This window comes from Sturnira hondurensis, unplaced genomic scaffold (genome assembly GCF_014824575.4).
Source record: "Sturnira hondurensis isolate 20B ecotype Veracruz unplaced genomic scaffold, ASM1482457v3 Scaffold0022908, whole genome shotgun sequence".
In the NCBI taxonomy this organism is placed as follows: domain Eukaryota; kingdom Metazoa; phylum Chordata; class Mammalia; order Chiroptera; family Phyllostomidae; genus Sturnira; species Sturnira hondurensis.
In genome coordinates this window covers 4,907,719-4,930,000 of record NW_028095539.1, presented here as the reverse complement: position 1 = coordinate 4,930,000, position 22,282 = coordinate 4,907,719, and the positions used below count along the sequence as shown (strand labels likewise).

The window sequence follows — 22,282 nt, the reverse complement described above, 5'->3', positions numbered from 1 at the left end:
CCAGGAGGCAGCTCAAATGGGTTATCACTGGCCAAATTTGCGGCCATTTGAGCACCAGAAAAGAGATTATAACTGCCCATATCACATAAAAAACCGCAAGTTTACAGCAGTATTCGAAAAACGGAAAAACTCACTGCATTGTGGAATGCTAGTCAGCAACAGAGAAATTAATTGGTACATGCCATAAAACGGACAAACCACAAAACGTCATTCGAAGCCAAGCATGAAGACCACCCACGGCAGGATTCCATTTGCAGAAATGTCTAAAAGGCAAACCAAGAAAGCAGCGGCCTGGGGGCTGGGGGGCTCACTGCAGATGGGCGCAAGGGGCTTCCTGTGCAGGTGAGAATGAGTGCTGTGGCAACAGCTGCACTCCGTAAAATTACTGAGGAAAAGCATTCGAACGAATCACTTTACGGCATCCAGATACCTTAACAAAGCTGTTTCAGTCAAACCAACCCACTTGCCGGCATCGGAGGCAACCGTATCAGCCAACGTCTCTAAAACTGGCAAAGGGAGTCACACATTCTCCTTTTCAGGTGGAACTTGAGTCCGTTAGTCGATCGGAAACTTCTTTTCTGAGTCCCAGCAGATACCAGAGGATGACTGACACATTTTCGAGGCATAATTACAGTATTTGGGTCGTGCCAGAGAACCACCTTATCTTTAAGATCTGTTTTGTTTGTTCAGAAACTGCTTGTTCAGAAACATGTCTGAAACTTCTCTAAATCATATTTTTAAAAGAAATGGCAAGATGTTAATTACTGACGACGTGTTGATTTTATGGGTAGGCTTTACATGGTTTTCTTTTTAACTTTTCAGTACCTTTGAACATGTCCCAAGTTTTTTTCTTCCTTTTTTTAAGCACCCTTCAAATGAAGCTTTGTGGTGACGGCCTGTGAACACAGCTGAAGGTCAGGTGGGCTCCCACCTGTTGCTCCCACCTGTCCCAGCCCCGCCCCTGGCTCTCACCAGCTCAGGCAGTGAGTGACTGCACTCCTGGTCTCCTCCAACACCCGAATCCTGCAGATGTGGGCACGGGCTCAGGAGGAGCCCCCCGCACCAAGATCTGCCTGAGCTAGTCCATACCCAGGCTGCCCACCCACATCTGTGCCCCCAAGCACTTCACTGGCCACTCCTCCTCCCCCATCACGAGCCCTTCCGGCCTGCGGACGTGTGGACCCTGCCAGGCTTAGTGGCGCCAGGACTCGCAGCCTCCACCAGGCTTCCCTTGACCCTTGCCCTCCTGGAACCCCTACCAACTGCACCCCAAACCGGGTCCCCAGCCCTGGCCCAGGGAGTAAAGGGCCACATGTGCACCCAGAGGCACAGCAACTTGGAGAGAAATCCCTTAAATTGTTTATTCGACAAAGTTGATGCACAGATGCTCCACTGTACAAAAGTCGGAAGCCGCGACAGACCGAGTGCCAGGGGCAGTGCATGGATGTGTAAACAGACAAAATGAAAATGCCACCTCTGTGTGATTTGGGAGCAAATCAGCGTGGGCCGGGCCCAGGCCTGAGATTACATTCACAGCGCAGGTTAAGTGCAAATGAACGGAATGTTGGGGTGGAGGAGCACCACCCCGGCCTCCCCTCCCAGGAAGCTGCTGGGTTCGGAGCCAGACCGAGGTCAGTGTGCAGCAGCCCCCCAGTCTTGGGAGTACGGGACAGCGGGGGCAGATGCGGGCATGTGGGGGGCAGATTCTAGGAGGAAAGCGGGCTCGCCGAGGGCAGACCATGGCCAACATCTCCCTCCCCCATCTCCCCTCCCTCTGGAACTAAATGGGCAAGATCACCCCCCTTGGGGCCCCTTTGCCATTCAGGGGAGAAGGGAGCCGGTCCCCCAAATCCGGAGAAGGGTATTTCTCTTGCATGCCTTTCAACCTGGACAGGGGCAGAACCTCAAAATAAAGTGTTAAGGCAATAAATAAAACATCCCAGCTCAGGTGACAACACCCCAACAGAAGTGAGTCTGCAGGGCGGAGAGAAAGTGGGGACAGATGACGTGGGAACACGTGCTGACCACCTCCCTCTGAAGGCCAGCAGGGAGGCGGGCCCCACACCGCTGCCTGACTGGAGAGCACTTGCACATCCGGCTGAAGGCTAGGTGCCGTGCAGTTTCTTGTCCTAGGGAGGGTGTGAGCTGGCCCAGCTCTGCACACCCCAACTGCCCCCAGTGTGGTCCCTGGGCCCCTGGCTCCTCAGGCCACCGCCAATGGCAGCATAGGTGATGGGCTGGGTCAGAACCTCCAGCTCTATGCCTGGCACCACCCAGGGAGTCTGGGGCTCCCCGAAGGAGGTGGGTAGGGGCGGGGCGGGGCGGGAGGACCAGCCCCACCTCCTGTCTTTGGTGGTGGCAGAAGTGCGACCAGAAATGACAGGCTTTGGCAGGCAGAAGGAGTGTCAGAGGACAGTGTCCTGGTCTGGTGCTTGGATCTGTTCAGGACCCGCTCCCTGCCCAGATGTGAGCACAAGGCGGCAGGCCCCGCCCTGTCCCCCTCCTGATGCTCCAAGCATGTTGCTCCCTAGGTGCCCACGTCCTACTCTCCCAGTCTGAGACCCCCCACCCCCCAAGCTGCAAACTCTAGTGCGGCAGCGTGGTCATTGTGGATGGCCAGCCATGCCCCTGGATTCTGAAACTTTCAGCCTAGGTTCCTGCTGGTGAAGACACCAGCAAACTTGACCACAGGGCCCTGCCGTGCCCACCCTTCTCCATCACCCTTCCAGCTCATGTGTCGGTAGCCCTGGGTGGGGGGAGCTCTTGGGGGTCCCACACCCAGGGCACCCCAGCTCTGCCTGCCCCAATTCTCCTCGCAACACCTTCCTCTCTCTCTACCTTTTTCTCCCACAGCCCCACTGGCCGCTGGTCCAGCCTCTGCTTCCCCAGGGACAGCCACGGGCAGTCAATGGGGCCTCTAGGGGCTCCATCCCTCTCCAAAGGAAGTCTGCCCCCAGGCCTTAGGGATTCCCAGGTGATGGGAGCAGGGAAAGGTCAGGGGCAACTGCCCATGGTCACCACAGCCAGGGCTCTGCCGCTGCCGACAGCCATAGAAGGCAGGCCCCGGTGCCAACCCGAAGGACGAAGGAGACACCTTCTCTGCCATCACCCATGTGGACAAGGCTCCGGCAGCCACCCCTCCCCAGCCTGCTCCGGCCATTACTGCAGCTCTTCCAGAAGACCGTTGTCTCGGGGTAGCACACCATTCAGGCCAACGCTGCTGGTCACCGACGTCCCCAGGTAGCCGAGCAGGATCTCGCTGCGGCGCCGGGACAGCTGCAGGATGTCGTGAGCCAGCGCCGGTACCGAGGTGTAGCGCACGTTGTCCAGGTCGAACATGTCCCGCAGGTACCGCACGATCTGGTCCTGGGGGCAGGGCTGGTGTGAGGCCTAGGCTGGCGCCCCTGCCTTCCACCAACGGCCTCCAGACCCCCAAAGCTCTCCTGGGCTTCCTCAGACCGCCCCCCGCCCCCGCCCCGGCCAGGCTCTCCGTGGAAGGAGCAGCAAGTGCTCTCTGCAGGTGCCCAGGGGCCCTTTTGGGAGTGGGGGGAACAGGCCAGGCTCTCATTCCACTCCTGGTACCTTCCAGGGCTCTGATTCCAGGGGCCATGGCAGGCAGGGCCCCAGCAGGGGCAGCAGCCACCACACTCCCCACTTACCTTGAAGAAAGCACAGACCTCGGCCAGCTGGGGCTTGGGCCCAAGGAAGCCGAAGGCCAAGACTGGGCTAACATGCTCCGATACGGAGTAGAAATGGGAGATGAAGCCATCAGGCACCTGTTGGGGCAACAAGGCTGAGGTCGGGACCCTGGCGTCCTCTTCAGAGCTGGGCTTTAGAGGGAGACCTGGGGCATTCACATCCTCCCTGGTTGACCCCGGACAAGCAACTAGGGAAGACCACGTTCTCACCTCTACAGAATCAGGGGGACCTTGGGGCTGCCATGAGGGCTGCCGGGGCAGGGGGGTGGGGGCAGGGCTGGGGAGGGCTCGGCACAGGAAGTGCCCGGTATGTGGTGGCAACAGCTGGTATCAGCTGTGCAGCAGAGCCTGGCTGGCAGAGAGGCACAAAGGACCGCAGGCCCGACAGTGCAGCCGGCATCGCCTGGGGGTGCAGTAACTGCAGCCCAGTGGCGGGCAGGGCCACTGCCTACTCCCAGGTGTCCTGCCTCCACCCAGATGCCTCTGTCTGTGCCCTTCCTCCCTCCAAGGATGCCCTTTCCCTCTTCTGATTCCCTCAGCATTCCCCAGTGTCCTACTCTGCTGGGCCTTGCAGGGTGAGGTGAAGGTGCTCTTGGCCAGGGGAGGGCACTGGAGGACAGGTGGCCAGTGCTATAACAGAGACCAAAAGGTATAGCCAAGCCTGAGTGAGGGCTCAGCAAGGCCTTCCTGCACCTGCCCCATTCTTCTGCCCATCCTGCCCTGTCCTGCCCCAGCTAGGGGCCAGCATGACCCGAATGGGGGGGCAACTGAGTGGGTGCTACCCCCAGAGCACCCCACAGAACTCACCAAGGGCCCTGTCAGGTCACTCACCATCAGCAGCCTCCTCTTGGCTTTGAGGACGGACCAGCAAGCAGTGGCCAGGGCCTAAATGAAAGATGGGACCCACTGGGTGCCAGAGTAGTAGGCTGGGCCACAGCCCCTGCCCATTGCCCAGCCTGGCACCAAGCCCTCGGTCCCAGCAGGAAGATGGGGCTTGTGCCTGAGCTCTGCCACCTCCCTCCCCTCAATTACGAAGCAGATACAACTAAACCTGAAGCTTGACGCTAATGCCAGCCCCCGGGGGCCCTGGGAGCAGCCACCGAACATCTCGAGGCCTCCATTTCCTGATTTCTAAAAGGGCCGTGAGCTGGCACCTCATCCCATCCAGGGGGTGTGGGATGCACAGCGACCACCCGGAAACTGCCTGTGAAGACCAGCCCCTGCCACCCACCTGAGCTTCCTGAGTGGCACACGTGCCCAGCAGGGGCCCTGAGCACAGGGCTCTCCTGCTATTCCTCTTCCATATTTTAACTTAGTATAACGCATTAAAATTGAATAGCATGAACGCCAGCACAGAATGAGCAGAATTAAGTGAGTGAAACCATTGCAGGGGAAGACAATGCACAGGCCACTAGCTTTACCATGTTGCCGGGGAGAGTGACAGGGTCCCTGCGACAGGGCTCTTCTAAGGCAGATGAGCTGGGAGCTGGGCCAGAGGGGCGGCCGCTGACTGGTGCGGGGGAGCCCAGCCTCAGTACCCACAGCCAAGGATGGAGGGAATCAGGGTCCAGGCCAACACGTGGGTTCCTGAGAGTGCGTGTTGGGAGTAGGGGCCGCTACCCACCGTCTCCTTGAAGCTGTCCGACAGCCAGCGGTTCCTCAGGACGGCGAGCACTGAGGACGGGGGGTTCTCCAGGTCCTCGAAGGCGTCCATTAGGATGAAGTCCAGCACGATGTCAAAGAAGCTCATGCACACCACCTGTGAGAGGCAGGCTGCTCTACGGCCAGGACCATGGTCCAGAGGGGAGCTGGGGGGCCGGAGGCCCGAGGGGGCAAGGGCGCGCAGGGCCACAGACGCATCTCTGCTCTGTGCCCAGGTGCAGCTGGGGCCATCTCTCTCATGGCCTGGGCCTGGGGCAGGCCAGAAACTCGGGGCTTATGGCAGTGATGGAACCACTTGAGCCCCTCAGAATCAAGGCAGAGCTCAGCAAGAGCGGTCCCCACCCCTGTTCAGGGTCTCGGGTGCTAAGCACAAACTGACTCACCCCTCGGCCCTCCAGCTCCAGCCGAGTGGTAGCCCAGGTCTCCGGGCGCAGGGCGTAGTTCAGCATTTCCTCGTAGCTCTCCAGGAAGCCTTTGGGGCTCTGTGGGGAGAGGCCCCAGACCCATCTAGACCAGATCTGTGGGGACGGGCTGGCCCGTGATGGCAGACGTGCCAAGGCAGGGCCAGGGCCAATCGCCGAGCAGCAGCCATGGAGGAAAAGAGGCAAGGAGGGTCCCCTGCCCACCTCAACGTGCCTCTGTGAAGACCCAGGCGTCTCCAGAACAGATCCAACGGCAGGTGCCCAGCGGCGTCTCACACCAGCCCATTACTGAGCACCCGCCGTCTTCCAGGGGGAGCACACACCCTATGGCAGGAGCTCACTTTGAAAGGATGGGTGAGGTGTGAGGCTGAGTCAGGCAGCCAGAGAGCAAAACTGCTACGACCTCGAGCCTCGCTGGTGAAATGGGAGAAGCTACAGCTCCACACTTGCAGGGCTTTCCCGGGGGAGCCGATAAGCTCGTGCACGTAACACAGTCGGCCTGGTGCCTGGACCTCGGCAGTGAATGGTGCAGGAGCTGTGGGCACACAGGCAGGCCCCTTGCTTTCTGGCACCACGGAGCTCGGCTGAAGCATGACCTGCAGGCGCAGGTGGGCACTTATGGACATGGGAAGCTAGTACGTGCTGGGACTAATCTAATGTGGATCAACGCACCTAGTTTGTACCGCCCTAAGAGGGACACCCTGGTATTATACCCACTTTACAGACAAGAATACTGAGGTTTCAAGACATCAAGGATGTGTCCAAGAGCCAGGCAGGGTGGAGCTGACACCAAAGAGCATGGACAGGTTGACGCCGTTTACAGATCCCAGGCAGAGGCGGCACCGGAATGGTGTTCACAACAGGAACAGGACGGGGATGGAGCTCACTGGGCGAGATCGACAGCCCATGAGTGGGATGTGGAGTGAGGGGCCATGCTGGGCCCTCAATGGGAAGAGCCAGGTGAAGACATCCTAGGGAAAGAGCTGCCTGGTGGGGACTTAGAAGACAGGTGACCAAGGAAGAGGAGCGCGAGGGGGGTGGGGAGCTTCCAGACACCAGTATCACTGCACTTCCGAGCCGAGGTGCCGGATGCACAGGGGTCCCTCTCTTCTCTCGCTAACCCCACAGATGCACCTTTACACTCTCCCAAGCCCACCTCACAAAGACGTTAACAAACAAAGGACAGAGAGAGAGTGGGCCAGGCACGGAGGAACCGGCGCAGGCAAAGGCCCCAGTCAGGGAGAAAGTCGGCATGGACCAGAAGCCAAGGACCGGCTGTCTGCACAGGGCAAAGTGCGCAACGCGGCAGGCCACCGTAGGAAGCCTGCCATTGACACCGAGAGCAGCAGCAGCGTGGGGGACGAGGTCACGGGTGGGTTTTGGAACCATTGCTCTGGCATGTGAGGAGAAGGACTGAGGGGGAAAAGGCACCTTCAAGAGCTTTATTCAGACCCATCAAAGAAAAGAGACGCAGGTGACCAACGGACACGGAAATCGATGACTAATGATGAAAGAAACACCAAGCGTGAATAAAACAAAGATTAAAAAGACTGTTAACACCCAGCACTGGCCAGGATGTAAGGAGACGCACCGCACACTGCTGATGAGGACCTAAGCTGTTAAGGGGTTTGGGAGGGCACATCGGCCTGCCCGTCCGCCAGCCCTTTCAATGCCGGCGCCCAGGGTTGCTACGGTGCTGTCCCACAGCCAGCCTCACCCCACAGAGAGAACTGCAGGGACTGGTTGTGACAGTGGTGTCCACGCCCCTGAAACACAAGGCCCAGGCCAAACGCCCATCCCCAGAAGGACTGGACAAGCCACAGGCAGCCACCCACGAGGAAGCAACACAACTGGTCAACGTCACTGGGGGACACATGAACGAGACACACTCACACACAGCACAGCAAGGCTGCACAGAAGCCATGGGCACAGCCCGAGCCTTGGAAATTAAATAACAAGTTCAAGGGATAAAGTCCACGAAAGTGGGCAGGACAGACGGGTCATGGTTTCCCCTGGCTGGTGGGTTCAGGGAGACTCCCTGGGGTTTGCATTTCATGGTGAATTCTGTAGAACTGTACTGCACTGCAATCAGGAATAAGAAGCAATACAGATGCACATTTTTAAAAATTAGCACAGGAAAAAGCTCCAAGCCTTTCCTAGCCCTCCTATAGAATAAAGTCAAAGTGGCCCTGCTTGATCTCAGGTAGGGCTTTTCATTTCTCTTCATATAACGAAATAAAAGTTAAAAACTGAAACAGAAGAAGCCGAGGGGGTAAGAAAACCTGAGAGAAGAGCCCCCAACAACTACCTTCTCAGCCTTCGTCATCAGGCCCGTCACCATCTGCCGGCCGACCTCCCCGAAGAAAAGCTGGTTACTCTGGTCTTCCAGAAGGCCCTGAGGGACGGGGGCAGGGGCGGGGCAGAGTGAGCCACGGGCTACAGTCCCCCACAGCCAAGAAGAGCGAGGTCCAATGTGCTGAGCAGGCGACCCACCCACTCACTGAGACCTGCCTGCCCGGCCCGACGCCACCCTCCCAGGAGCCTCACCCCACACCGACCTTGAACGCCTGCCTCACACAATGCAGCTTGGCCAGAAAGTCCTGGTCACTGTAGCAGCCCAGCAGCTCCGTCCTGCGGGGAACCACAGTCAGTCACGCCACTTGGGCCCCATCCAGTGAAGCCCCCATGGGGTTCTGGGTAGGGCCCCAGGTGGCCCTGCCTTGGCCTGGCAATGTGACCTAAGGCAAGTGTCTGCCCCACTGTGCGCCTTGGTCTCCCCCAAACCAAAGAAAGAGGCTGACTGGATGCTCTCTGAGGACACGTCAGCCTCAATAAGCCTGGGTACAGCCAGCAGGTCTAGTCACTGGGAGTTGGGCTGACCTTGGCCTCTTTTCAGCCCCAATTAGCTAAGGACAGAAATGGCCAATGGCTCCCCATGGGCAGAACGCCAGGGCAGGGGGCTGCCACCCAGCTGGGTCTGGCTGCCCTTTAGCCAGATCACCAGGGCTTCGACTGGAGCTTTCAACTATTTCAGTCCGTGAAACACACAGATCTTAAATTTGGACCCATGCCCAAAAGTTATGATTTTCATGTCGTACAGAAAAATTAATTTAAAATGAATTAGGAAATCTAAATATACCACAGAAAGGGTTGTATCAGGACACAGGGCCAAGGAACGAGGCCCACTGAGTTTCCATGGCTAGGTCCCTCTGAGAACTCAGAACAAGCACGAAATAGTGTTAGTTTATTAATTGTATTAATTTGTCATTGTTAATTCCAGACATGCCTGTCTCAATGCTCGAAGCCATCCCAGGCCCTCCTCAGTGGGGCAGGAGCGGGTGCCAGCCAATCACAGGCCTTGGTGAGCCTGGCCCAGCCGAGTCCTCACCAAAGACTGCTGGTTTCTCTGGCCTCCTCCCAGGGGGCCGGCACCTGCCCCACCTGCTCCAATTGCCCTGCACTCACCTGAGGGTCCGACAGAGCACCTTCCCCTCCTTCACCAGCTGCAGGGCCTCCTCATAGGCGGCAGCAGGCCTGGAGAGTGGGACCAGGTAATCACCAGCCTGCAGGGACTCAAAGAGCTGGGGAGGGGGCAGAGGAAGAGGGAGGGCACGTCAAAGCCCATGTCAACAGCATCCGGGGGCTGAGCGCCCATGCCCAGCAGATACCTGAGGGGCCAACCTCTCAGAAGGGATGTCTGAAGGAGCACTGGTCTAAGAGGCAGAGGCCTGGGTTCAAGTCCATCTCTGGCCCTCATGTCCCCGTCTCCAGGGACTCTTCCTGAAGGAACCTGAGCCCATGTCCTCCCACTGCAGGCCAGGACAGCAGGAGCTGACACACAGGCCATGGCAGGGGACTACCACCAAGCATCGGGCACGTGGCAGAGAGAAGGGAGAGGTCAGCATGGGCCGGAGCTGTTGGGGGCAGAGAGCCCTGTCCTCACCCCCAGGACCTACGAGCCCTGGGTTCTCAGGCCTCCTGGTCCCCAGAAACTTCATGGAGCCCCCAGGGAGCAGCACTGGTGACTGCCAAATTCTGCTTGCATCGGAGCAAACGGCTGCGCTTTCCCACGACCACAGTCACCCAGGGTCACACAGAGGCCAGGCCTCCATTCCACCCACCCCTGTGTCCATCCGCCTCCCCGTATCACCTCGGTGGCAGAGAAGAAGGAGTCCTCCGAGGTCAGGCTGTCCTCATCGTCTGCCCGCAGGCACAGCGAGCCCTCAGTCAGGGGCAGCATGAGGGTCCGCTCTGCAAAGAGTGGGGAGAGGAGGGCTGAGCCGAGACTCCCGAGTTCCCTGGCAGGATGCACACACTCAGTGCCCAGGACGCTGGGCCCCAGCGGAGGACACTGAGCACGTGTGGGTGAGGACCCAGGGCCCCTCACCATAGACCCTGAGATAACCCGGTGGGGGGCACAGCTAGGCGTGGAAATGAGGCTGCCGAGGGGACCAGCCTACGGCCACACAGCTGCACCCTGACTCCTGGTGGCCCCGAGCTCCTCAGAGGCAGGCCCCAGTGTGCTGTGTGGCCCCAGACAGGTTGCTTCCCCTCTCTGACAAACCGAAACTTGGCTATCGATACCGAAGGGCTTGTGGGGGCCCACAGGCCACTCACTTGGTGTTCTCATCCTCACCCACCCGAGGGCTGAGGGGGCCTGGACCTTCGTGGGCACCTTGGAAAGGCCCGGGAAACTGATCAGCAGAGTTCACCCCCTGGTAGCCCCACCGGCCTTCTCTGCCACGTGGGAGGCTGGAGGAAGTGGGACCTGGGACAGGGGAAGACACTCAGGGCGGGGCGGTGGGAAAGCACATGGCCCTGACCAGCCAGTGCTGGGCCTGTGTCGCCATGGGTAGAGTGAAGAAGCCAGACACTCAGGAGCCCACCGTTTCCCTCGGTGCTGACGGCACACACGGGCAGGCTCTGGGGGCTGTCAAATTCACTGTGCTGGGTTTGGCACCCAGCAGCCACTAGGACGACATTGGCTGTTGGCTGCATAACTTCACCTCCCACTGATGCCACGCCCCTTCTGCCCAGAGGGACAGGGTAATGGCGGGCGCAGGTTCTTGGCCCTGCGGCCAGCTCTAGCTGGGCTAACCCTGGGAGCCATCCCTTCCACCCACCCAGGAAAAGACTCAAACCAAAGGCCTGAATAAGCCCAAGGCCTACTCCCAAGGGCACAATCTCTTGGAACCTCTGGTTCCCCATCTGTGCACTAGATCAGAGGTGGCCTGAGGGCCCTGGGGATTCTGGTTTGCTTAATGCACTGAGGGAGCCAGCTCTCATGCTCCGGCTCTCTCGCTGCCTCCCCACCCCCACCCTGCACCCACCCCAGTGCAGCCCGAGAGGGGCCCGGCTCACCCAGGTCCAGCAGAACGCTATCGGACGGGAAGGCGGGCCCAAACTCCTCCTGCAGGTGGTAGGCTCGGTGCAGCAGGGACTCCAGCTTCTCTGCAAACTCCCTCCGCTGCGATTCCGGCTGTGGTTGAAAGGGTGGCCGTCAACCCAGGCCCTCCAAGCTCCCATGCCGACGGCCCCTCCCCTCACCAAGAATGGGGGGCCCAGCCCCTGCAGGGAGAGGAGCAGGCTCTGAGGCCCTGCAGTGCGAGTCCTGGGGCTGCCCAACACAGGAGCCCAATGTGGCCAGCGGGCTCCTGACAGGCGGTCGGCTGCGACTGAGATGTGCCAGGAGCATAAATACACACCGGGTCGCAAACACTTGGCACCAAACGCACAAATACACACTCAATCTGGGCCACTGTCTGTGCGGACTACCTGTTGAAATGACGGCATTCTGGATACACTAGCTTACATCAGCTACCGTGGTTACTGAAATGAACTCATCTGTTTCCTTTTGCTTTTTGACGTGGCCTCTAGACACCTTTCAGCGAGACGTGTGGCTCCCTACCGGCAGTGCATCCTGACCTGAGCCGCCCGGGGTACAGACCTTGCTTGGCCCACCAGTTCCAAGCTGTGTGACCTGGAGCAAAAATCATCCCCGTTCTGAGCCTCAGTTTCCTCAGTTTCCCTATCTGTCAGCTGAGTGAGGAGTGCCTACTTCCTGGGACCCTAGAGAAAGCATGCAAGGGACAAGCCAGTGAGCGTTAGCCACGGGAACACTCGCTGCACCCGCTACCACTGTTCTGGGAGAGCGGTTGGGAGCCCAGAAAGAGCTGTGGGCAGCGCGTGGGAAGGCACAGCGCCTGGGAAGGCTCAGCACCCGAGCAGGCACAGTGCCCGAGACTGGCAGCCTGTGGCCCCAGTGACCTCCTCACTGCCTCTCCCCTCCTGGCCAGGGCACAGGGAAGAAGGGGCCCCTGCTCCTCGGACCCCAGGCTCTTCTGGGCCAAGAGGCCGGGCCCGGCAGGCCCCGCTCTATTTCCACAGAGGCTGCCAGGTCCTGCGCTTGCATGTAACCAGACCCTGGGGAGCAGACAGGGGCTGACTTGGGCCTGAGGCCACTGGGGAGAAAAAGCTGGAAGACCTCAGCGGGGACGTGATGACGTGAACAGCTGCCTTTCACGGAGCGCCCACCCTGGACCAGGCACCTGGTCTCCCTCAAAGGCAGGCATTACTATGACCCCACTTCACAGAGAAATCTCAAAGCGGTTCAGTGGCCCAGCCCGCTGTCGAGAGCCTGGAAGAGCCAGGATGTGAGCCCAGGCCCGAGGACCCCAGACCCACGGGCCGCTTTGCTCAGCTCCACCACAGGGCCAGACCCTGCTCCACGTGGCTCGAGACCCGTAGCTTTGGCTGACATCTGCCGGCTCTGCCTCTGTGACGTGACCTTGCGTTAGGGAATGGCTTCTTAGCTATGACATCAGAAGCACCAGTGACAAAAGAGAAAAATAGAGATACTGAATTTCATCGTAATTAAAAGACTTTTGTGCTTCAAGGTCACCACTGAGAAAGTGAAAAGACCACCCACCAAATCAGAGGGGTGTTTGCAAATCATCTCTCTGACAACAGACTGGCATCTAGACCACCCACAAGACTCTCACACTTGTGAGCAAAAACACAAATAACTGACTTAAAAGCAAAGGATCTGAGTACAGATTTCTCCAAATAAGATACACAAATGGACAATAAACAGGGGAAAAGCTGCTCAACATCGTTAGCTATCAGGGAAATGCAAACCAAAACCACAATGAGATACCACTTCACACTCACGAAGACGGCTGGAATCAGAAAGTCAGACAGTAACAAGTGTTGGCGAGGATGTGGGGAGTCAGAGCCTCGTCCGCTGCTGGTGAGCCCGCGGACTGGTGCGGCTGCCTTGGAAACAGCCTGGCTGTGTCTCAACATGTCCAACAGAGTCCCCATTTGACAGAGCCGTTCCGCTCCTGAGTACATTCCCGAGAGAATTCAAAATAGACGTTTATGTGGAAGCGGATACACAAACATCCACGGCAGCGTTGTTCGTAAAAGCCACAAAATGGAAAGCACACAAATGCCCACCTAGCAGTGGATGGACAAATGAAACGTGGTCTCTCCGCACAGCAGAGCATCAGCCTGTGATAAACAGAGACGAAGCAGTGACCTACGTACGTTACAAGCAGAGCTCACCTCGAAAGCACCGCTATGTGAAAGGAGCCAGGCATGAAAGGCCGCATGCCGTGTAATCTGAAGGAACACCCAGAACAGGCCAAGCCACAGAGACAGAGTGGACCAGTGGTTGCCCAGGGATGGGGGGACGCCGCAGGAGGACTGGGGGCGCTGACTGCTAGGAACACGGGAGCTTTTCCAGGCAATGAAATGCCCTGCAGTTGCGACCGTGTGGTATATCCCTACGATGCTATGAATGCGCTGAAAGCCACTGAAGTCTACAACTTAAACTGGTGAATTTTATGGTAGGAGGATTGTATTTCAATAGCCTTATTAAAAAATGTTCACACAGAAAAATGCCTACAAAGATACTACGCGGTTCCGCCTGGATGATCGGTTCTGGGTGTCAGTCATACCGACATTGAAGACCATTTATTGAGCAACTACTATGGGCCAGGCTCAGAGAGCAGGCCCTGCTGTCTCACCAGGGGCACCAGCTCTCATTGAGGCCTCTGTCCACGTCACACAGATCACAGCCTGAGCTCTATTCCCCCCACTCCTTTCTACTTCCGTAGTTCTCACCATTTTGTCAGGACTATTTCATTGTTTTCGCAATAAGGAAAACAATGAAAGTGCTGTAACGTTAAGATGCAGTATTAGCCCTGACTGGTGTGGCTCAGTGGGTTGGACCTGATCCTGCGAATAGCAAGGTTGCCAGTTCGATTCCTGGTCAGAACACACACTTGAGTTGTGGGCTCGGTCCCCTGTTGGGGGTGCGCAGGAGGCAACTGATGGATGTTTCTCTCCCTCTCCCTCTCTTCTCCTCTCTAAAAGTAAATAAACAAAATCGTTAAAAAGAAAAGACGCAGTACCGGCAATAAACACACCTCTTCCTGTGCAACCATGCCCTGGACTAACCGCCCTCCGCCATCACAACCGAAGGCGTCCCCATCTCCGGGGGACCCACAACCGACTAGCCAGACACTGTCACACTGGCATCCCAAAGAGATGCCCCCCATTTGACCTCACTCCAGGAGAGCCCAGGAGCTCGTAGGGCTTTGTTTTTGTTTTCCATTTTTATGTATTCATTTTACAGAGAGGAAGGAGGTGGAGAGAAACACCGATTCGCTCTTGCACCGATTTATGTTGATCCCTGGTTGATCCTAGTACGCGCTCCGAGCAGGGATCAAACCCACCACCTGTCCTTTCGGGACGACACTAGCCAACAGAGCCACCTGGCTAGGGCCTTTCGTTTCTAAGACAGAAAAAGCCCACAGCCCCACCACTTCCCCAAACCCCACCCACAGGCAAGTGTGCAAAGTGAGAGAAGTCAAGCAGTAAAGAAAGGTCCTGAAAAGGACAGGAAGGCACCAGGAACGCCATTTTGCACCTTGCCCCGCAGCCCCTCCCCTCGCAGACCACTTCGGACAGTGTCCTGCGCATGTCGGAGGAAAGTGAGAAGACACACGCACACTAGCAGCTACCGAGAGATGCACAGGCGAGTGGCTGTGTCTTCACAACACACCCATGGCCACACGACTACACACACGCTGCATCCTGCTGTTACCCCTTGACGCACTGTGCAGACAGCATCCTGTCAGCCCGCGGAATGTCCCTCGGCCTTTTAATGTCTGCATAGAGCTCCAGACCCCTGCTGCTGGGCAATTAGAGAGTTTCCAGTTTCTCAGCTATTACAGAGCAATGCCTCAATGACCATCCATCCCAGGACACGCATTTGCTGTGCTTTTCACAAAAATGCTTTATTTTAGCTCTTTCACTTTTTCATTCCTGATGTTGAAATAAAGGTTCATTATAGAAAACTTAGACGATGTCCCCAAAAAAGTACAAAGAAAAGACAGAGGTGGTGTCATGCAATCTCCTATGCACACAGGCTACCTGCCCTAGTCCCACAGAAACGTGTGGCTGGGGTCAGGGTGAGCATCGCTGTGATTTCCTGTGTAATTACCACATGCCAGGCACGCGCGCTCAGCCCATTGCGTGAATGTTTTACTTGGTGGAACCAACATACTCGCCCAAGGGGAAACCTCCCGCCCAAGGGGAGGAGTGGCCGGTCCATGGCCAGGGGTGAGGACCACCTACCTCGGACAGTGCCTCTGAAGCGGTCTCAGGGTTCCGGAGGCTGTCCCCCGGTGTGGGGGTGCTGCCGTTGTCCCCCCGCTGCCCCACGCTCAGCGCCTGCTCCCATTTCTGCAGAGCCTCCTCGAACAGCTCCATGCCTGAGAGAAGGGAGGGTCAGGCCCCCGGCGGAGGGAGAGCCGCTCCGCCCCATGCCCCTTGAGAGGGCCCCGAAGGACAAAAATGGCAGGACTTTGTGGGCTGGGTCCTGATGACCTTTTTTAACAAATTCTCACCCAAGGATGTGTTTATTGGTTTTAGGGAAAGAGAAGGGAGGGAAGGGCAGGGAAGGGGAGGGAAGACGAGGGGACGGGGAGGGAAGAAGGGGAAGGGGAGAGGGAAGAAGGGGGGAGGGAGAAAGAGAAACATGATCAGCTGCCTCTCGCACAGGCCCTTACTGGGGATCAAACCTGCAACCCAGGCACGTGCCCTGCCCGGGAATCCAACCCACCACCTTTGTGTGTGCAGGGCATGCTTCACCGCACTTGGCCACCCAGCCAGGGCCCTGATCAGTTTTTTGATCGGTTTACAGGCCCTTCATTCTGATCAGATTTGTTCCTAGCAGCTGTTCCCTGTCCAGAGGTGGATGGAAACCACTGAATGGGGGTTTGGGCATGGGGAGGGGGAGGGGGAGAGGGTACAGGTACAAAGCAGCAGGTGGAGAAGTGTCCTGGGAAGCCATTTCCCGCCACCCACCCTGGGAGAGCCCAAGGCCCCCACCTGGCCTGTACCTTGCATGTAGAGACTCTCGGCGTTGCCGTCGCTGGTGGTCACAGACTCCTCCACCCTCCTGGCATCCCATGGTCCCGAGCACGCAGCCGTGGGGCTGGATGAGTTCACTACCACCATCTGGGCACCAGGCGGTGCAAAGACCCAAAAGAGAGGGGTGAGGCCTTTCCAGACCCTGTAGGACCTGAGGCTCCCCCACTGCCTGACCGTGTGCCACACCTACTCTCTCCAGACACACCTGGAGCCGGCCTGAGTACAGAGGTCACATCCTCAGCAAGACCTGGTCCACCAACTCCATGCACCTGAGTACCCCTCACAGAAACTGCTGGAGCCAACATCCAACCCAGGATCCTGCAGCCTCGTACCAAACCCGCCCGGGGCCCACCCCCTGCTCTGGGGCTCCACTACCAGTCAGACTAGGAAGACGAGGAAGCAGCCAGCACGTGTGGGTTGGCCAGGGCCCAATGTCACCCGCACTGCTCTCCTGCGTGAGCAGCCACCTGCCCTGACAGGCTGTGGGTTCCTCCAAGACAAGAGCCAGCTCTTACTTGCCTGCAGGCCCAGCTCTGAGCTGGGGCTTGGTGCTGACTGAACGAGTGAATGAATGAATGACTAGAGGAGTGAATGAACCAAAGTCACTCCCCAGAGGAAATAGCCTCTCTCAGTTATTGATCTCTGCATCCTCAGCACCTGGCAGAGTCCCTGGCATGAAGCAGATGCTTGCTCAACATCTAACGAATGAATGAACGAACAAACAAATGAACGAACATTCACAGATAAGTTTTCCCTGAGAGGCCATAAGCTTCTCTTCTGCAGCGACCCCCGCTTTCCTCACCAATGACTGGCACTCGGTGACCACCTCACAGCCTACTGGACGGATGCTGGTGAGTGACTGAACGTGTGCATGAACGAACAAATGCACAAACGACTGCATAAAATCTCTACTCCCGTCTTCCCACCAGTCCACAAGCCCCCTGAGAGCAGAGACTGAACCCAACCTGACAGCAAGGGACAGAGCCCTGAGGCCCTGGCCGGGCCCCTCTCCCCCGCCCCCGCCCTCACCGAGGCCAAGCTGTGGGAGGAGCCCGAGTGCTTGCTGGGCTCGATGGAGGAGATGCCGCTCAGGGTGTCGTTGCTCTTGCTGCTGGGGCTCTGCACCCTCCGGCTGGAGTAGCCTGTGAGGAACAGGAGAGTAGGGGTCGCGCAGGCTTCCCACCCAGCCTTTGTGCAGGCTGGGCCGGTCCCCCTTCCAAGCTGCCCACTTCTCCGCATCTGGAACCTGTCCTGACCTCCGCAGTCAGGGTGGTGGCAGGGCTCCCTGAGCCGGGCACTTAACAGAAAGGCATTAGGCCAGTGCCACTCGCTGCCATATCTCGGTCACTGGCACAGGGCCTGAGGTCCAGCTACTTCCCGCCTTCTTTTTTTTTAATTTATTTTTTATTAAATTGATTTTAGAGAGAGGAAAGGAGAAAGAGAAACCCTGACCTGCTGCTCCACCCACCCATGCACTCACAGGTGGAACCCTGCACGTGCCCCAACCAGGTACCAAACCCACAACACTGGCGTTGTTGGGACGACACTCCAACCCACCGAACTACCTGGCTAGGGCCTCCCTAGCCTCCTTCTTCCTCAAGTTGCCCTGTGCTGCTGGTTGACTGACTGATTAGGAATTCTCCTCCTTCCAAAAAGGATTCAAGGCAACAACTTTTGTAAGACACACCAAAAACTTTTTTTTAAGTGAGAGAAGTAAAGAAAGGAAAATCAGGTGAAACCAGACATGGGGGGCGGGGCGAGTATATGGGGGGGGGGCAAGCAAGAGGCTCGTGCTAAAGCCCCTCCAGGTTTCCCAGGGGTTGATGCAAAGTGGAAACCCAGAGAATCAGCAATTCTCAGGTGCTGTTCTGGACAAACCTAGAAACTTCTTGTTTACTGTTGTGAAGCTAAAACTTCCCTTTTGTGATGATCATTCACAATGGAAACTCAGTTTCACACAAGGACTCAGGTGCTCCCAAGGGCCCTGGATGATGAGAACCACCGCCACCTACTGGACACGTGCTGGGCCGCATCGCCCACCAAATTCTTACGAGGATGCAAGGCAGGAGGTTCTACTGTCAACACCACTTCCCAGATGACAGGAACTTGTAGACAGGATGTCACTAGCCCACAGTTAACTGGGCCCAGCTGGGACTTGACCCTGGGCAGCCCTTGCCCCCCACCGCACACCTACCTTTCTTTACCGATGGGACCTTCCTGGCCATGAGGATGGGGAGGGGCACGGTGCCCAGATGCTCGCCTCCCACCTCAGGGCCGACCTGCTTCTTCCTCCGCCTTCGCCTCTTCAGCTGGTGGGCGGCCAGGGCCAAGGCCACGGTCCCCAGGGCCGTGGCAAAAAGGACCTTCCGCAGGCCTGGTGTCAACCGCAGCTGCGAGAACGCAGACTGTAGGAGAAGAGGGAGACAGCCAGTCACATCTCCGCGGGAGAGCCCCAGGCAGGCAGGGCCACCCCGGGAGCACAAACGAACCGGGAACACCTCGGGCACCTGGGGGCTATCTGCTCACCAGAAAGTAAGAGGCGGCCACCTCAAGAGGGGGACCTGGCTAGCTCCTCTAAAATGTGGACCACAGAGGTGCAGAGAGAGGGCTGGGGTTGGCAAAATGATGACCCCAAGGAGACTGCATCTGGGGTCCAGCCAGCGCCACAAACACCGGCCACGATTCTAACGCTGAAGTGACTGAGCGCCTGTGCTCTGGCCGCTGCACTAGGCCTCCACCTGCACTTCCTGTCTGAGTGCCCGTCCTCCTCCAGGTGAGGCATCCAAGGCTCACACCGGTTAAGACACATGCTCAAGGTGACAGAGAAACAGAAAACAAACCCAGCCCGCCAGCTCCACTTTTTGATAACTTCCGGAAGACGAAGACATTCAGTCTGTCCAGCTATCCTGCCTGCACACATGCCTGCCCCGCCCCCACTCTCTGCCTGCTGGCCTGGGAGCCGCCTCCTTGGGCCGCATCCCACTGGGCAGAGCCTTTGAAAGTATCAAGAGGCCTGGTCGGCACAGGCATTTGAGGATGGCAAAGACCAGGTAGGCACCCCAGACCCCCATCCCAGTCCTTCATATTCCACGCAAAGAAGAGACCCTAGACCCCTGGACCAAAATAACAAGGGCCCAGCTTTCCTAACGCTGAGTGGCTCAGTGTTTCCGGGTCCAGAGTGGTTAAAGGGCAGGACCGCAACCCAGCCAACCTCTACCTGCCCAAACGTCGTGTACAGGAACACAGGGATCTCAGCCACTGTCATGGCCAGGGCCTGGATCACAGACATGCCCTCCGTCCTTCGGAACGCCATGGCAGGAACAACGCCCCGGGCAAGAGCCCCTGGGGCTGAGTGTTCCCAAGGAGAATGTCTTCAGCTGGTTGCTGGCTGGGTCCCAGTCACCATCCACAGCTGGGGAAAACACGCTTGCGCATACCAGAGGGTCTCTCCGCAGAGCTGAGAGGCAGAAAACAAAGTCAGACACAAGGACATGTGCACGGGAGCGGAGAAATGCACGCGAGAGTGCCCGGGGCGTGAGGCGGGAGCATGGCCTCCATTTGGAATGCCAGGCCTAGAACCAGCCTTCTGCGTCCACCAGCAGGGAGGCAGCCAAATGCCCCGTGGACCCCTGCCCGCCATGAGCCCCGGGAGCAGAAGACAGTGCCTCTGGCACGCTGGCCCAAGGGCAGACCTGGGGACTGAGAGATGGATAGGTCCCTCTCAAACACGATGGCCTTTTTTTCCTAAGCACAAACCTCAGGCCTCTAAAGGGTCTGGCCCTGACTGAGAATCATTCCAGTTTTTTCACCTCCCACAAAGCCAAGAATGTTTTACTTCCTGTGGCCTGCGTTATCAAAACAGCAGGGTATTTCCTCAGATAATAATGGCCCCTACACATTGTGTCTATTTCCTGCTGAGTTCTTCACGTACATTATGTCACTGAATGATACATTATGTCACTGAATGATTATAATTACGTGAAGTATAGGCTCTCTGCCTGCCCCGCCCACCCTTGCCAATTTCCAATGGGGAAACCGAGGCTCAGGGAGGCTATCTGCCAAGTTACACAGCTGGTAGGAGGTAAGAGTCAGAACTTGGACCCAGGTCTCTGGGACCTCGGGCTCCGTGCTCGGCACAACCCTTTCGCTTAATAGGACGGGGAGCGAGAAGTGGCAAGCCCCAGAGGAACCACAGGCTTTGAGGACACCCTTCCCCTGGGAAAGGCCCCTGAGACCCTGCGGGGGTCGCCTGCTGCCCATTCCAAGGCTTCGAAGAAGTGGCTCAACCGCGGACAGCCTGTCCCCAGGGTCCTGCAGGGTGCTCTTCAGCCGCCACCACCAGCACCAACACCCAGGATGCCTTCAAGGTCTCCGGGGAGCTCAACAGAAGGAGCACGCAGGCCAGGCCAGGCCAGGCCATGTCTGTCTACTCGGGATGGTGGCCAAAGTCACTGGACCGGCACAAGAAACAGCTTATCCCCAGTGAGTGGGACGGAAGGAGGATGCTATCAGTCTGGCCCTAGGGCTGGGCCCTGTGTGTGGGGGTGGGGCATTGGCAGAACATTCTGGAGCTGAGGAAACTGTTGTGTCAAGGGTGGGGAAACTGTTGTGTCAAGACACCCCGTCAGGAGGCTGCAAACTGAGCTGTGTGACTGCCAGTGGCCAGGGCCAGGGTTAACATCTAAGGTACCCCCTTCCCCGTCTCCGGCGCTGTTTCTGGAGCACTTACTCCAGGCCAGGAGTGCGACCAGCTCTCCACAGAGGGCTGTGAGTCTAGTCACTCACAGAACTCTCACAACCACCACTGTATACATCAAGGAAACTGACGCTCCAAGAGGTAAGTGAACCAACTGAGGTCACTGAGGAAATAGCCAGCCTGGAATGTGGCCTCAGTTCTAGGGGATCCCAAGGCTACGGGTCTCCCCGGAGCTGCCTGCTACACGGCCACCTCTCCCTCCACGCTGCACCCGAAGGACCCCTGGGTCCCCGAGTAAGAAGCTCACGTGGAGCAGTAAAGATGAGCCTGAACACATGCTCCAGGGGTGAGACAGGGCTGAGGGGCCTGGCGTGTGTCCGCAGGCAAGTCAAGAGCAGCCTCTGCTGCCCCAACTTGAGGGAAAGAGCACCAGTTACAAGGCGCCAACACCTACTAGGGACGGGTCCAGATCCGGACAGACGTGCCCTATTCCACCCCGGGCACCACCTGGAGAGAGGCCTCCATAATGATAAGCCTATGGCAATGTCCCCACCCCACGGACACTTCTAATGCCATCCCCCCCACCTGGGCAGTCACCTCTCTCACCCTGTAACCTTGGGCGGGAACCTACTCCTTCCACCCAAACCGTGGCACTTACACCCTCAGGCTGGATGCCCACATTCGCCACCTGAGAGTGGGGATGTTACTGGATGTCACCTCCTCCCTTGCCCTGGACGATCCCATTAAGGACTCTGGCCTTTACAGTCCTCCTTTCCGCCGTAACCTCAGCAACGACCCCAACCCAGGCACTCCCTTGAACTTTGCCCAGTCTAGTTCATTCCAGCCGGGAACTGGGCACTACCACACGGGGCCCCAGCAATATTCCCACCTTCAGAATCTGCTCACTCCACCCCAGACATCTCCTAGAGCAGCCTTCATCGCTTGCCCCGACCCCGGGAATATCCTTGGGAGTCCCTCACGTGCCGACTGCCGCCACCCACGGCCGGCGCACCTGCTCTTTCCATCCCGGGTACTTCCCCAGGCCTGCTCTGATCCCCATAACGTTCCAGGCCTGGGCATCTCCTAGCTGACCCGGTACCTTTCGTTCCACCTCTCGCGCCGCCCAGGACCAGATACCTGCTCATTCCAACCAGGGCGCTCCTAGTCCGGCTCAGCCCGGACACCGACGCCCCTACCCAGTCCCCCGCGCAGGCCCGGCTCCCGCCCGCCGCAAGCCTCGGTCCCGGGCCCGCCCGACCGTCCCACGGGCTCAGCCCCAGCCGCCACTCACCCGAGATCCCATAGCTGCGGAAGGGCAGCGTCTCCTTCCCCGGCGTCCGCGCAACCAACCCGTGGGTCGC

At 58.1% G+C, this 22,282-nt stretch overlaps 1 protein-coding gene across 1 annotated transcript; it reads right to left on the bottom strand.

Moving 5' to 3' along the window:
• Positions 1 to 855: 855 nt before the first annotated feature.
• Positions 856 to 22,267, bottom strand: MIGA2 (mitoguardin 2). The gene is made up of 16 exons (XM_037036420.1): positions 22,213 to 22,267; positions 19,443 to 19,682; positions 18,420 to 18,630; positions 17,255 to 17,367; positions 16,195 to 16,312; positions 15,428 to 15,564; positions 11,144 to 11,261; positions 9,933 to 10,033; positions 9,248 to 9,363; positions 8,341 to 8,413; positions 8,091 to 8,177; positions 5,744 to 5,842; positions 5,323 to 5,457; positions 4,530 to 4,583; positions 3,660 to 3,776; positions 856 to 3,366 (listed from the first exon to the last, which is right to left on the bottom strand). The coding sequence occupies exons 2-16, from the start codon at positions 19,536 to 19,538 to the stop codon at positions 3,160 to 3,162; spliced, it is 1,782 nt and encodes a 593-aa protein (XP_036892315.1). The 5' UTR covers positions 19,539 to 19,682; positions 22,213 to 22,267; the 3' UTR covers positions 856 to 3,159.
• Positions 22,268 to 22,282: the final 15 nt, after the last annotated feature.

Excerpts from the sequence above, each read along its gene's own strand:
- MIGA2 (XM_037036420.1), bottom strand. The coding sequence starts at position 19,538 with ATGGCGTTCCGAAGGACGGAGGGCATGTCTGTGATCCAGGCCCTGGCC. Across the intron at positions 8,414-9,247 it reads GTGCTCTGTCGGACCCTCAG|GACGGAGCTGCTGGGCTGCT; the intron begins GTGAGTGCAGGG and ends GGTTCCCCGCAG. Across the intron at positions 5,843-8,090 it reads TGATGACGAAGGCTGAGAAG|AGCCCCAAAGGCTTCCTGGA; the intron begins GTAGTTGTTGGG and ends CTCTCCCCACAG.